Source organism: Globicephala melas, chromosome 10 (genome assembly GCF_963455315.2).
Source record: "Globicephala melas chromosome 10, mGloMel1.2, whole genome shotgun sequence".
Classification (NCBI taxonomy): domain Eukaryota; kingdom Metazoa; phylum Chordata; class Mammalia; order Artiodactyla; family Delphinidae; genus Globicephala; species Globicephala melas.
Genome location: NC_083323.1, coordinates 101,536,709 through 101,549,823, shown reverse-complemented (window position 1 = coordinate 101,549,823; position 13,115 = coordinate 101,536,709). Strand labels below are relative to the sequence as shown.

Genomic DNA, 13,115 nt, shown 5'->3' with positions numbered 1-13,115 from the left:
GGGCTGCCAGGTGGGCCCACATCCTGTCTCTGGTCCCGAGAGCAGGGCTGCTGCTGGGAGGTCCAGGCACACTCCCTGGCCCTGAATTCGGGACTCTCAGCCCCTTCCCCGCCCAGAGCAGAGTCAACACAAGCTTTAAAACAGAACGGTGGTGAGAGGGGTCCACAGGCGTCTACACACCTGGGACTGTGCTGCCATTGCTGGCTTTCTTCTCCTCTCCATCCCCTCCCGCGCGGCTTCCTTATCTACCTCTGACGGTTCCAGCAGAGAGAAGGCAAGGAACACAGAGGAGGTGACCGGACGCTCTTCCTGGTGGGGAAGCTGACTGGACTTTGTCCGGGTCTCTGCCCCAAGACTGTTCCCTTCCAGGGACACATGGGGCCCCAGAGATCGACGTGGCGGGTCGGGGGCGGCCCTGGGTGGAGGCTGGACGTGGAGCTGCTGGAAGCAGAAAGGGCCACCTGGGGGAGGCGGGGCCTAGCATGGAGTGGGCAGACGGCGTGTGCTTGGCCAGGGAAGGGGGCCCAGCCGAGTAAGGGCCCTGCTGGCGTGAGCTGGGAGGCTGTGCCTGGTTCCGGGTCGTGGGACGGGGAGGTGGGAGGTGGTGGGTGCAGCGGCGGCTGAGTGTCGCCACACAGAGACAATAGAAACCGTATGACGTTAGGATGTCATTCAGACGTAACAGTAACTGAGGAAGTCATTGGCATCTAGCGGGGCGGCATGGCTGGTGCACAGCTGTCCCCGGCCCCTGGCAGCCCCCACCCTGTGACGCGCCCCTTCAGAAGCCCTGGAGCCCCCCAGCAGACAGCCCGGGACGGGGGCGGGCGGGGCAAAGGGCAGCAGCAGCCGGGGCCGGGGCCAAGGAGACCCTGGGCGGGTGGCGGTGATGGGGCCGCACTCCAGTAGTGAGAGGAGTGCACACTTGGAAGTGGACATTGCTCTCGTTTCTCCTTTGGAATTAAGCTTTTTTCTCCCCAGGAAGGTTTCAAAGGCCCTCAGTCATTTATCTCACCAAGATGTAACGGGTGCTTCTGGGTGCCTGGAAGTGCACAGATGTGGGCAGAGCGTGAGCCCAACCTGACCTGCCGCCTCCCACGGGGTGAGGGCACAGGGGGTTGGCTGGGCTCCTTTGGGGCCTGGGGAAGGTTTCCTCCGCCCCAGTTGGCACCTGGGTCCACGGCAGGACCCCGCTGCAGGATCGTCCAGGACGAGGGTCCAAGGGGATATGCCTCGAGAGCGGGCAAGGCCGTCTGACACGTGGCAACGTCCGCAGGCACCCCACTTCAAAGGAACACGGGGGGCCCCCTGGAGGCGGGAAGGGGATGCAGAGGACGGCAGCCTTGGTGGGGGCGAGGCGTCATCTGCCCACCTGGAATCTTCTCCCGGCCCATCCCGCAGACTACGCCCCGGGCGGAGTCCCCCAAACCTGACCTGACCATCCCATCCTCGCCCTCCCCCCTTCCCGACGCAAGCCACCTAATGGGCCGGCCCCTCCTTAGCCCCAGGGGGCGTGGCCCACCGCACCCCTGCAGCCTCCACCTGTGCCCACTCTAGAGAACCTGCCCTCAGCTCCAGAGATGCGTCACCAGGCCTGGCCCCTCCTGTGTCAGACAGAGTGACTGCCAGCCTCCAGGGGAGGGGAGGCGGGCCCAGCTCATGCAGCCTTGCCGGGACTGTTCCTGCCACCATCGTCTGGGTCTCGGCCCTGCTAGCAGCCCTCCCCCGCCCCTCCCACAGGTCCAGGCTGGTGGGTCTGGACACCACTGCTCACAGGCGCAGGGGGCTCGTCCCCCAGTGACTCTCACGTGGCCGTGTCACCCAGTGTGAATCATCTCCACGTTAAATAATGAAACGCAGCAGCTGCCCTGCCCTCCCCACAGGGGGCCTTTCCACGAGTGCTGGGTTTATTTTTGATCAGACTGACTTCAACGCCCCCGCCCATCTGGCAGATCACCGGTAAAGGGGGTGCGGGAAACTAAACACAGACGTTTCCCATTATAACTAAGGAATTATAGACATATATATATATTTACATTATGTGTATAGGTGTGAGTTTCCTATACATAAAGATTTAGATTTTCTCTGAATTTTATTTAAGGAAATTAAGGAAGTAGTACTAAGTATTTATTGCCAAAAGGGAGTTTTGGTTCTCCAGTGATTGAAGCCCACCAGCCTGAAAGAATGTCTAAGTTCCATGCAAGTTCCGAAAAGGCAATATTCTTGCTGGCTCTCGGTGTTTTTAGAGTTGGACTTTCCATGTCGGAAGGAAATAGAAGGAGACGTTCACATTTCTAGTGGTAGTTTGAGCTGCGCTGAACCTTGGCCGCTAACCGGCCACCGAGTCCCAGTTTCTGCTACACGTTACCTACTTGCTCCTCAAGCAAACGATCCCTAAATGCTCTTTCAGGACCAGCAGGGCCACTCTCCCCGGGGCCTTTCAGGACCAGCAGGGCCTCTCTCCCCGGGGCCTTTCAGGACCAGCAGGGCCACCCTCCCCGGGGCGGACCCGGCCCGCACACCGTGGGGCCTGCCCCCTGCAGATTTCCCAGACGCCCAATGGAATGGTACTGGGGGCCTCTGGGAGGTGATTAGGCCATGAGGGTGGAGCCCTCAGGAACGGGACTGGGGTCCTTGAACAGGGGACCCCACAGAGCTCCCTCGCTCCTTCCACCTGCGAGGACACAGCTGTGAGCGGACGGGGCCCCCTTCATTGGACGTGGCCCTGTGCTCCTATCTGGGACCCCGAGCCTCCAGACCGTGCGAAGTAGATTTCTGCAGTTTGTCCTGGCAGCCGGGCAGACTGAGATGGCCATGACCCCACTCAGGCCCAGCTAAGCCAGCCTCCCCACATTACCGAGGAACGGACGCGGAAAGGACAGCCCTACCTGCCCTCCCTGCTCGTTCGAGGTGATGCTGAGGGGGGAGGTGGGCTTCCTGCTCTGTCTCCAGAATTTCGTCTGTCGGTGGGATCTGGGGGCAGGGGATGATCAAGCAAGAGATAAAGTCAACTTTGTTTTGTAAGAAATAAAGCCTCACAAAAATCTTTGCCCCTTGCAGAAACGTCCGCTTGGTTAAGACTGTTAGGAGGGGAATTAGGGCGAGTGGTACAGCTGGATCCAGAGGTAAAGCTGGAGAGAAAGCAGGTTTTAGCTGCAATGTGGTATCTGGTGAAGACAAAGCCAGTTTCTAGTAGTTTCAGCTTTCCAGACAGGAGACGGAATGGCCCTGGCTGGCATCCTCTCCTGCCGGTCACCCCACTTTCTCCTCCATCTCCTGGTCCTTTACTGGCTCTAAGGAAAGGGTCCTGACGTTCTCTCAGTAGCTCAGGGAGGACTCCCTCCCAGGACCCCAGCCCGATTGCTCCTGCCTACGGGGTCTTCCCGGCACTTGGAAGAGCCCGGCCCTGGTTCCTCTCGCCCCATCTGCCCGGGCTGTCCCGACGGAGCCTACCGTTTGGTGTGGTCCCCGCTGGCCTTCTTCAGGGGGACAGAGGGCAAAGCCGATTTTGGACGTTAAGGAACATCATAGCCTAAACTTGAGTCCCGCTTGAGCGGGAAGGCAGACGGGTCCCTTCCCTCATCAGACGGTCACCTGCTGGGGGGCTCGCCCTGCTTCTCCACCCGCCTGGCCCCTCTCCCAGAGCGGGGGCGGCTCGCTCACCGGGGACAAGGAAACACCAGAGACGGCGGGTCCAGCCTCGGAAGCCCCCTCCCCATCTGCTGGGGCAGGGGTGCCCCTGGGGAGCCCCAAGCTGTCTGGAGGTTGTGCTCATGTGAGAAAGGCTGTCACTAAAGTGGAAGCAGATGCTGGGTCTTCAAGGAAAGAAGGTTCTGGATGTGGACAAAGCTGAGGACAGACGGAAGAACCGGCTGCAGTTTCCTGGCTGGAAACAGTCTCCCTGAAGGCTCCCTGACCCCCCACCCCCACCCATCCTGGCCCCTTCTGCCAGTCCAGCCCTCATCTGTCCCTCTGCCATGGCCCAGGGAAGGAGTCAGCTGGTGATGACTCTTCCTACCTTGACCGTTCACCCCGGAAATCTGTACCGTGTCTCGGGCAACAGTCCTTCCCAAGACAGGAAACCGTCCTAAGGATGGCAGAGGAGACTTTGTTCTGGGGGCACCAGGGTCCAGGACCCTCACGCACAAGCACAGCCAGAAATGCGGGGAAGGCTGCCTTCGCGCTCGGCAAGGCCAAGGCCGTCCACACTCCCAGCTCAGACTTCCTGGCCGAGCACATCGGCCTGGCCCGGCCCCACAGCCTGGTGCTGGCCACTGAACCGCCTGCCTCGGCATCTGCAGCTCCTGGACCCGGGAGGTCCGGGGACGACTGGGGGGCCAGGAGGGGACCCACACGGGGGACGCCGGGCCAGGAGCCGGTCTTACTCTTCCCACAGGGCTCCCACACCTGAGATCACCCACCTGGGTCCATGAAGCCAGAGCAGTTGGGGTGAGGCGGACGGATGGAGGGATGCAGACCCCGCGAGCGGCCTGCGGAGAAGCGGTGTCTAGAGCCCCATGGCCCATTATGGCAGCCGTCGGCCATGTGGCCACACAGATTTGAATTAATTTAAATAAAATTAAGAATCCAGGCCTCGGCTGCATGAGCCAAGGTGCCCAGGAGGCGGGTGGCTGTTCACAGACCGATGGTGGGCACGGAGCGTCTGTATTCCTGCAGACGGTCCTGGCGCTGGTCTGGAGACCGCACGCGTCCCTTGGGTTGAAACGCCTTTGGGCCCCAGTTTCTCCTGCGTCAGGAGCGTCCCCGAGGCTCCAGTTGCTCTTACGCCCAAGAGCCGGGGGCCAGGGGGGCGATGAGTGTTTCCATTTTGGTTCCACTCGCTTTCTGGACTGTTCTCGGCGGGGAGGGCGTGGAAAAGCGTTTTGATCCCAGAGAGCTGTGGGGTCGGGCCCTCCGGGGGCAGAGACGTGGCCGCTCCCTGACTGGGCAGCACCAAGGGGATGCGAAAGTCTCAGAGACAGCTGCCCCCGCTTCCTCACCTGCTAAGGCCCAGGTGAGTCCCCGGGGGGAGGAGGGGGAGTCGGGAATCCTCCCACCTCCCTGGGCCGATCTGCTTCTCTGAGCAGGAGCCTGGGGCCCCTTCTCCCTTCATCACCCGCTGGGTCATGGTCAGCAGCAAGTTCCAGGCACACGATCACCCCACCCCCCAGAGCTGAGCGCGGAGCGTCTGGGGCTGGCCCTGCCCTGGAACCTCCACAGTCACGGAGAGCTGCCCAAAGGGACTGAAGCCTTGGAACGCCCCGGGTCGCCCTACTGACCCTGAAGGACTTGGGTTAAAGTTCAATCTGGAGTTTTAACTGGGATTGTACTGAAGAGAGATGACATCTCTGTAACAACTGGGATTGTACTGAAGAGAGATGACATCTCTGTAACAACTGGGATTGTACTGAAGAGAGATGACATCTCTGTAACAACTGGGATTGTACTGAAGAGAGATGACATCTCTGTAACAACTGGGATTGTACTGAAGAGAGATGACATCTCTGTAACAACTGGGATTGTACTGAAGAGAGATGACATCTCTGTAACAACTGGGATTGTACTGAAGAGAGATGACATCTCTGTAACAACTGGGATTGTACTGAAGAGAGATGACATCTCTGTAACAACTGGGATTGTACTGAAGAGAGATGACATCTCTGTAACAACTGGGATTGTACTGAAGAGAGATGACATCTCTGTAACAACTGGGATTGTACTGAAGAGAGATGACATCTCTGTAACAGTGACTTTCCCAATTCACGAACATGACATATTTCTCCATTTACTGAGTTTTCTTTAACTCCTCTGTGTGAAATTTCACAGACCTTCTGTAAAGATCTTAGAGGGTTTTGGTTAGATTTATTCTTAGGCATTGGAGATATCTATATCTATATCTGTATCTATATCTATATATATATATATATATTTTTTTTTTGCGGTACGCGGGCCTCTCACTGTTGTGGCCTCTCCCGTTGCCGAGCACAGGCTCTGGACGCACAGGCTCAGCGGCCGTGGCTCACGAGCCCAGCCGCTCCTCGGCATGTGGGATCTTCCCGGACTGGGGCTCGAACCCGTGTCCCCTGCATCGGCAGGCGGACTCCCAACCACTACGCCACCAGGGAAGCCCAGGCATTGGATATTTTTCAGTGCTTATCATAAACTGCATCTTAAAAGTTTTTTCCTGTCTTTGCTGATAAATTTCTGTTCATGATAGGAGGACAGTCCAGCTACTTAGTTAACTTCAGACGATTCTATGCGAAACCTTTTCATGCTGACCAGCTTGGTCCTGCACAGTCTTGTGGGGCCCAGGGAAATGTCCAGGGCAGTCCTCCGCTCGGGGAGAAATTCCCTCTGGCCATTAGGTGTCCAAGACACTCCTGTCACCTGCCCCATTCTTCAGACAGAATGTGAATTTTAGGAGCAGAGCAGGGATTTACTTGAGTCCATTTATTTTCCATAAGGTGGCGAGCAGAACAGATGGAAATGAAGACCGAGAACATCAATTACCATGAGGACAATGAAAGAACGGGGCCAAACTACAAACCGACCGACCGACCAGCCAACCAACGACAGAGACCAAGGGACAGAGCAGGAAGCCCAGCAGGCCAACCTCAGACACCTGATGTTAGGACTGATGGCAATCCCTGCGTCCTTACTGCCTACTGTCCTTCCTCAGCTGACGCTCGCAGGTGCAAACTCACTCGTGGCACAAACACACGATCACATTAGGAGCACCGGTTCTGGGGCCAGATCCAGCTAGATATTTCCACCAGGGCTTCAAGTACTTTCTTTCTTTAAAAATTTATTTATTTATCTATTTTTGGCTGTGTTGGGTCTTCATTGCTGCACACGGGCTTTTCTCTAGTTGCGGCGAGCGGGGGCTACTCTTCATTGCGGTGCGCGGGCTTCTCATTGTGGTGGTTTCTCTTGTTGTGGAGCACGGGCTCTAGGCGCACGGGCTTCAGTAGTTGTGGCACATGGGCTCAGTAGTTGTGGTGCACGGGCTTAGGTGCTCCGCAGCACATGGGATCTTCCCGGACCGGGGCTCGAACCCGTGTCCCCTGCATTGGCAGGCAGATTCTTAACCACTGCACCACCAGGCAAGTCCCCTCAAGTACTTTCTGGTTTGGTTATCTTCCTGGAAATTTTGGGGATGCTTCTCTTGGAGTCTACTCCTTAACGAGAATCCAGGAACCCCACTCTCCTCCCAACTGGACAGGCTTGTTTGGCTGGCCAGGCCGGGGACCCTCCCCCTCTGCTGCCAGAAGCCCCGGCAGGGTATTCCCAGGAAAGGTCCATTTCCCTTTTTCTTTATGCCAGACAGACCCTGGCATGTGTGAAACGCAGGTGGCCCCAGGATGGCTCTCTTACTTCTCTGGAAAAGTTTCTCCTATTTCACCCCATCTTCTCACAACAGAAAACTAGAGATGGAGGAAGTTGGGTGCTTTATGGTTTAGAGCACCCTACCTGGCTGCTTCCCGGGAAACGGGCTTTTGCTCCTGGGTGTGCAGGATTCAGGGAGAGTGTTTTCCAGGCAGAGGCCCCTGCAGGTGTCACTGCCACGTGCTCCCTAGGACAGGTTTGCCCAGTGCATCTCCTGAGCTCGGGAGCCTGACTCAGGAAGTCCCCTGCAGGGCCCTGGAGCCGGCGTCAGGCATCATCTGAAACACGTCTGAGTCAACGTGGAATGACTCAAGGCTTTGAAATATGTAAACTGTATGTCTCACAAAACTGGGGGAAAATGATGCCGGTTTCCCTCCTGGAGGCTGTCGTCTGAGCCGGAAGCTCAGCCCCAGCGCGGCCCGGCCGCCCGGCCTCCCCGCCTCCCCAGGGCACGCTGCTGCGGGCTGTGAGCCTGCCGGCTCCTGGGCGGCATGGCTGGGAATAGGACCGCAGGGGACCCCACAGAAGGTGGCCAGGGACATTCCATGGTCTCCTCTGCCCCTAAATGGGACAGGTCTTGGAAGGGAAAGTGAGACAGCGTTTATTTGCTGCTCTGGAGGAGACAGGAAAACACCATTGTTATCACCAAACGGCATTCATTAGGGGTCTTATTCTCTGAAAATCAGCCAGGTTCCCAGGCGTTCTCAGTGAGAGAGGAAGACTCGGCACGGTAAGAATACGGTCTGTCTTGTCTTTGAAGCCCCTCAAAGGTGGTTTCCCTCTTTCTGGAAAGTTCCCAGCAGAACACCTGGTGTGGGAAGATGCTTGCTAACAGCTCTGTGTGGCGGAAATTACATCGACTACAAAGTCAGACACACCGGCTTCTATTCCCAGTTCTGCCGCTTAATGATGGTGTAATTAATACGCCACTTAATTGCTCTGAGCTTCACTCCCCTCTTCCCCAAGATGAGGAGCTAATGCCTATCCTGGAGAGGCGTCCTGAGGATTCCACGCGACGAGGTGTGTGTCGCACTGCAGGTTACTGAGAACGGTTGGTGGAATGTTAATTCAGAGAAGACGACGCAGATCCTGGCGCTGAATAGGAATCCGACAGCCAAGGGGCACCCCTCCTGGCCCGGCTAGTCCTGTGGCAGGGGATCGTCTGAATGGAAATGGAATAGAGGGCCAGGGACTCCTGCTTTCCACCCCCCGTTGACCTGTGTTGCATCTGGAAAAACTAGTAACAGTGGGGAAGAGAAGGTTTGGAGAGCTGCCCTGCGCGACCCTCTTAGAAACAATGCGTTCCTTCTCATCGCCCCCCAGAGCTGTGCAGCAGCGGGGAGCCTCCAAGCCCCTGGGATACCCCCTCCGGGGCAGCCGCCCCCTGTGACGCCCAGGTCAGTGGACGCCGGCGATGCTGACCTGTCTACAGGGCCGGAGACGGAAGGCCTGCTTGAACCGGGTCACCCTCTGTCCTTGAGGCCCAGGGGCAGGTCGGGTGGGGAGGGCACAGATAATCCAAGTGACAGGGAGCCAACCTGCCCTGCCCTGCCTCACTCAGCCAACGGCTCTAATCTTCTCTCCCAGCCTTTTTTCTAGAAGCTGCTTACAAGTAGCAAAGCAGAGACATTTGCAGGTCCGTCCCGTACTGGAAGGTACAGGGGGCAGTGATGCAGCCCTGAGGTGGGGAAACAGACACCCAGCCCTGAGCAAACGCAGCCCCGGCTCAGCTCTTCCAGCCAGGCTCTTAGTCTGCGCGGCGGGCAAAACGGGGGGAGAACAGAGCCCGGGTGGGTCTGGGGGGCTGGGCCTCGAGAGGTTTGGTTTCCAGTCTCTTCTAGATGACGTGCCGGGGGCCGGGGCCATGGTGGGGAGACGAGGACCGTTCTGCCTACCCTGCAAGGAGGTTTGCGCAGGCACGTCCCTGTTCCCTGTGTCCAGACCACGGCCCGGCCCGCGGGCTGAGATTCTGCTTCGAGGAGCTGGCCTGGCTCAAGGCCTGCAGGCTCCGGAGCTGGAACGTTCATCGTTGGGAGGATACGGTCCGTCGCTGAGCCTCTGCTCCCACGGGCCCCCACCTGTCCCCCGGCACCGTGGGCCAGAGGCCCGTCTCAGAGGCCTACCTTGGGCTTGAAGGCAATGAGCTTCAGAATCATCTCCACCGTGAAGAGACCGGTGAACAGCATGTTGAGAATGTTCATGGCGATTTTGAACAGGCAGCTCTGCCCGTAGTGCTGCAGGGGCGGGGGCCGTGCATGAGCCGGGGCTCGCTGCTCCCGGCCACCCCTCAGCACTCAGCCTGGGGGGCCGACCACCCCCGTGGGGCCCCGCAGGTCCCTCCCGTCTCTGCCGGCACCGCCAGCGCGGCTGCGCAGAGGCTCGTGCTCCTGCCCTGATGGGGAGACAGCCCCGCCGGCCTCCTGGTCCTCGGGGGGCTCCACCCAGCTCGGCCCCCCGACGGTCACGGCCCCTTCAGGGTCCCCTGTGCTCCACTTCCCTCCCTCCATCTCATCGGCCCAGGATCCTGGGATCCTCCACCCTCGACAAGGGACACTTGTGCTTCTCCAGCTGCCCCCCCGCCCCCGCCCCCTTGGCCAGCGTGACGGTGACACGCCGCCCACGCGCCCACCGGCAGATGCCACGCCGGCCCGCTGGACCGACCTGCATGGCCAGGCAGATGGTGTTCAGCAGGATGAGGACGAACATCAGGTACTCGAAGTAGGTGGAGTTGACCACGTACCACACCTTGTACTGGTGCTGGTTCTTGGGGATGTACCTCCGCAGGGGCCGGGCCTTCAGCGCGTACTCCACGCACTGCCGCTGCGTCGGGGAGACGGGGGTGAGAAACCCGGATGCTGGGGGATGGCGGGGGTGGGGGGTGCAGAGGAAGCTGCACACCCCAGGGGAGGGGTTCTCTGGGGGAGAGACATCGTCTACAGCTCTAGCTCGTTTATAGGTTGAGCTGCTACTTGGACGTGTTTTGATTTTCTATCCCTCCCTCAACGGGGGAGAGACCCTCTCTAGTTAGTCCCATCAGGACGTAGTCAGGGGGTCCGTGTCCCCTCCTTTCCATCTCGGTGATGCCCACTGTGCACTGCAGATGCTCGGTGGCATCTGGTAAATACCGGCTGACTGACTGACAGTCTGTCTTCTCGCTGATGGTTTCCCAGCCACAGACTCTCCTGGGGGCCCGTCTCTCCTCAGTGTTCCTCTCCTGTCCTAAGTCCATCTTCCTTATCTGCCAGGGTCCGCAGACTAGAAGTCACAGCTCACGGCCAGGGGATGGGATCCTGGGCCGACTACACTCCGGCCATCTCTGCGCTGTGCCCGGAGCCCAGGTCAGGACCAGGGTCCCCCAGGCCCTTCTCTCACCCAGCCTCCAAGCCCGACCAGCGCTGTTCTCTCCACTTCTACCGTCACTTCTCGCCTACACTTGCTAATTGGCCTCCCTCTCTCCTGGCTTCCTTACAGTCCAAAGTCCAGGCCCAAGGTGTGGACATCGGAGCCGCAAGGGGTGCAGCGGGCCTGACGGGGGTGCTCCTTACCTAGCAGAGCTCGAGTCCCCCGTGGACGGGACGCATTTCCCGTGGACGCTTTCCGGCCTCCCGACCGCACACCCAGCCTGCCCTCCCGGCCGCGGAGCTCAGCCCAGGGCCAGCGTGGCCGCATCCCTCCTGCTGGAGCCCTTCCCCCCCTCTGCGTGCACAGCCTCTCTGTTCTACAAGAAACCATCTAACAGTGGTTTCTAAGCCGTCCTCTCCCCGCCCCAAACCTCCACCCTCACTGTTCTGGTTTCTTTCCTCTATCAACGGTGCCGCCCCACCCTGGGCACCTCTTGACTCACCGGCTTCTAGGTGTGGGCGAGAGGCTCTTTCACAAAACCCCCCAGACCCACCACCGAGTCTCCCTGAGGAGCTGTTCACAGACCCTGTTGGTGAGCGCGGCTGCAAAGCTGGATCTGCAGGGTCTGCGTCCCTTCTGCCCTTGGGCCTCCGGGAGACACTGGGCGGGGGGCCTGGGGCTCTCTGCCAACCACAGCCTCCCCCGGGGGCCCAAGCTGCAGCCCTCACCCCCGGCCCCTGGCCCCCCGGGGAACCAAGCTGCAGCCCTGCCCCCGGCGGCACCTGGTTCTTGTCCAGCTCGCAGTTCTTGTACTCCTGCTCCCCCTGCTCCTGGAAGGTGACAATGACGAAGCCCACGAAGATGTTCATCATGAAGAAGGCGATGATGATGATGTAGATGATGAAGAAGACGGAGATCTCCACGCGGTAGTTGTAAATGGGGCCCTTGTCCTCCGTGTGGGAGTCGATGGAGCGGTACAGCAGCCTGGGGGGACAGCCCGCGGAGGGCGGTGGCGATGACACCGCTGCTCCGAGCTCCCCGGGGCCGGGGGGCCGGAGACAGCTCCAGGCCGAGAGTCGGGAGGCCTGCGTTCAAGCCCCAGCTCTGTCTCTTACTGGCTGTGTGACTTGGGCAAACCACTCAACCTCTCTGAGCCTCAGATTCCTTACCTGCAAAGTGGAGACAATAATTCCGGACTTTCCTACCGGGCAGGGTAGTTGATCTAACGTATGTGAAGGTGTTTTGAAACTGGCAGGAGCTGTCTAACTGTGACATGAGTCATGGCCATTGGTTTCAGATGCTGGAGCTACTGGTAAATATTGAGACAGCTTTGCTGCTTCTCTGGCAGAGACCCGGAGGGTTTACAGTGAACATAAAATAAGTCTGAGAACGAGTGTCCACTTAAGATAGAAACACCTGATCAGGAAAAACGCCCCAGGCTCACCCAGATCATCAGCCATGGTCTGGTTTACACTCAGGTGGCCCGTGTCTGCCGCCCAGCTGGGCCGCGGCTACGTGCCCGTCAGGCTGCTTCCTCTCCGGCCTGTTACTCCACACAGCACGTGGCTGTTCTCTAGGTAGCACAGGTATTTTACCATTTAATAACGGTGCCTCTCACCTAAGGTCACGTGCTGTCGTTGACTTAGAAATATCTAGAGTTTCCTGACATTCAGATGATCGTGTCACCGGAATACACACGGGGGCGTGAGGGAAGCAGGTGTCTGTACAGAGATACACGGAGCCCCTCCTGGACAGGCCTGGTGGAGGGGATGCAGCTTATGGGCCACCGGGCTGGTCCAGGCCTGGCAGCACTGCCTCTGCAGGAACTTTCCTCCGCAAATCAGACACAGCTCCCTCCAAGGAGACTGCGGCAGAGGCTAACCAGCGGGCACCTCCGCCGTCTCTACCCACGTCCGTGCCTGCTGGGAACTTCAGTCCTACGGTGACCCAGGGGCCCCTCCACTCCCAGATGCCATGAGGGTGATGACAGGCTTTACTGTGGCTCAGTCTAGCTTGGGGAGGGGAGCTACAAGAAGCTCGTTTTGGGTTGAAGCTCTGAGATCCAGAAGAAGAAGAGTGGTGTTTGGGCGGCAACCACGGCCCGTGGGGAGCCGGAGAAGTATGGTTTCTGGGAACGGTGTGGAGCGGCAGTTGAACCCGGCCCGGAGCTGCGTACTCACTCTGGCCACCCCTCAAAGGTGGAGACGGTGAACAGGGCCATCATAGCCGCCAGGACATTGTCAAAGTCAAACTTGCTGTTCTCCCAGCTGCGGGGCTGGATGATGGGGTGATCCACCTCCCCGTCCTTGTATGTGACGTAGTTCCCCCTGAGGAAGGGAGAAGGGGCTCGTTCTGGGCTCTCCCGTCTCCCCTCAGCCTACCCACCACTG

General features: G+C 59.0%; 1 protein-coding gene across 15 annotated transcripts in view; it reads right to left on the bottom strand.

The window, feature by feature from the left end:
* The window catches only part of CACNA1C (calcium voltage-gated channel subunit alpha1 C), a 469,540-nt gene that overhangs the window by 54,391 nt on the left and 402,034 nt on the right, over nt 1-13,115 (bottom strand). For all 15 annotated transcript variants that reach the window (XM_060306632.2, XM_060306631.1, XM_060306626.1 and 12 more), the window contains 4 exons: nt 12,906-13,052; nt 11,508-11,709; nt 10,045-10,203; nt 9,507-9,617 (listed from right to left, as the gene is read on the bottom strand). In XM_060306632.2, the coding sequence (XP_060162615.1) occupies nt 9,507-9,617; nt 10,045-10,203; nt 11,508-11,709; nt 12,906-13,052 (619 nt within the window). The remainder of the gene's footprint in view (nt 1-9,506; nt 9,618-10,044; nt 10,204-11,507; nt 11,710-12,905; nt 13,053-13,115) is intronic.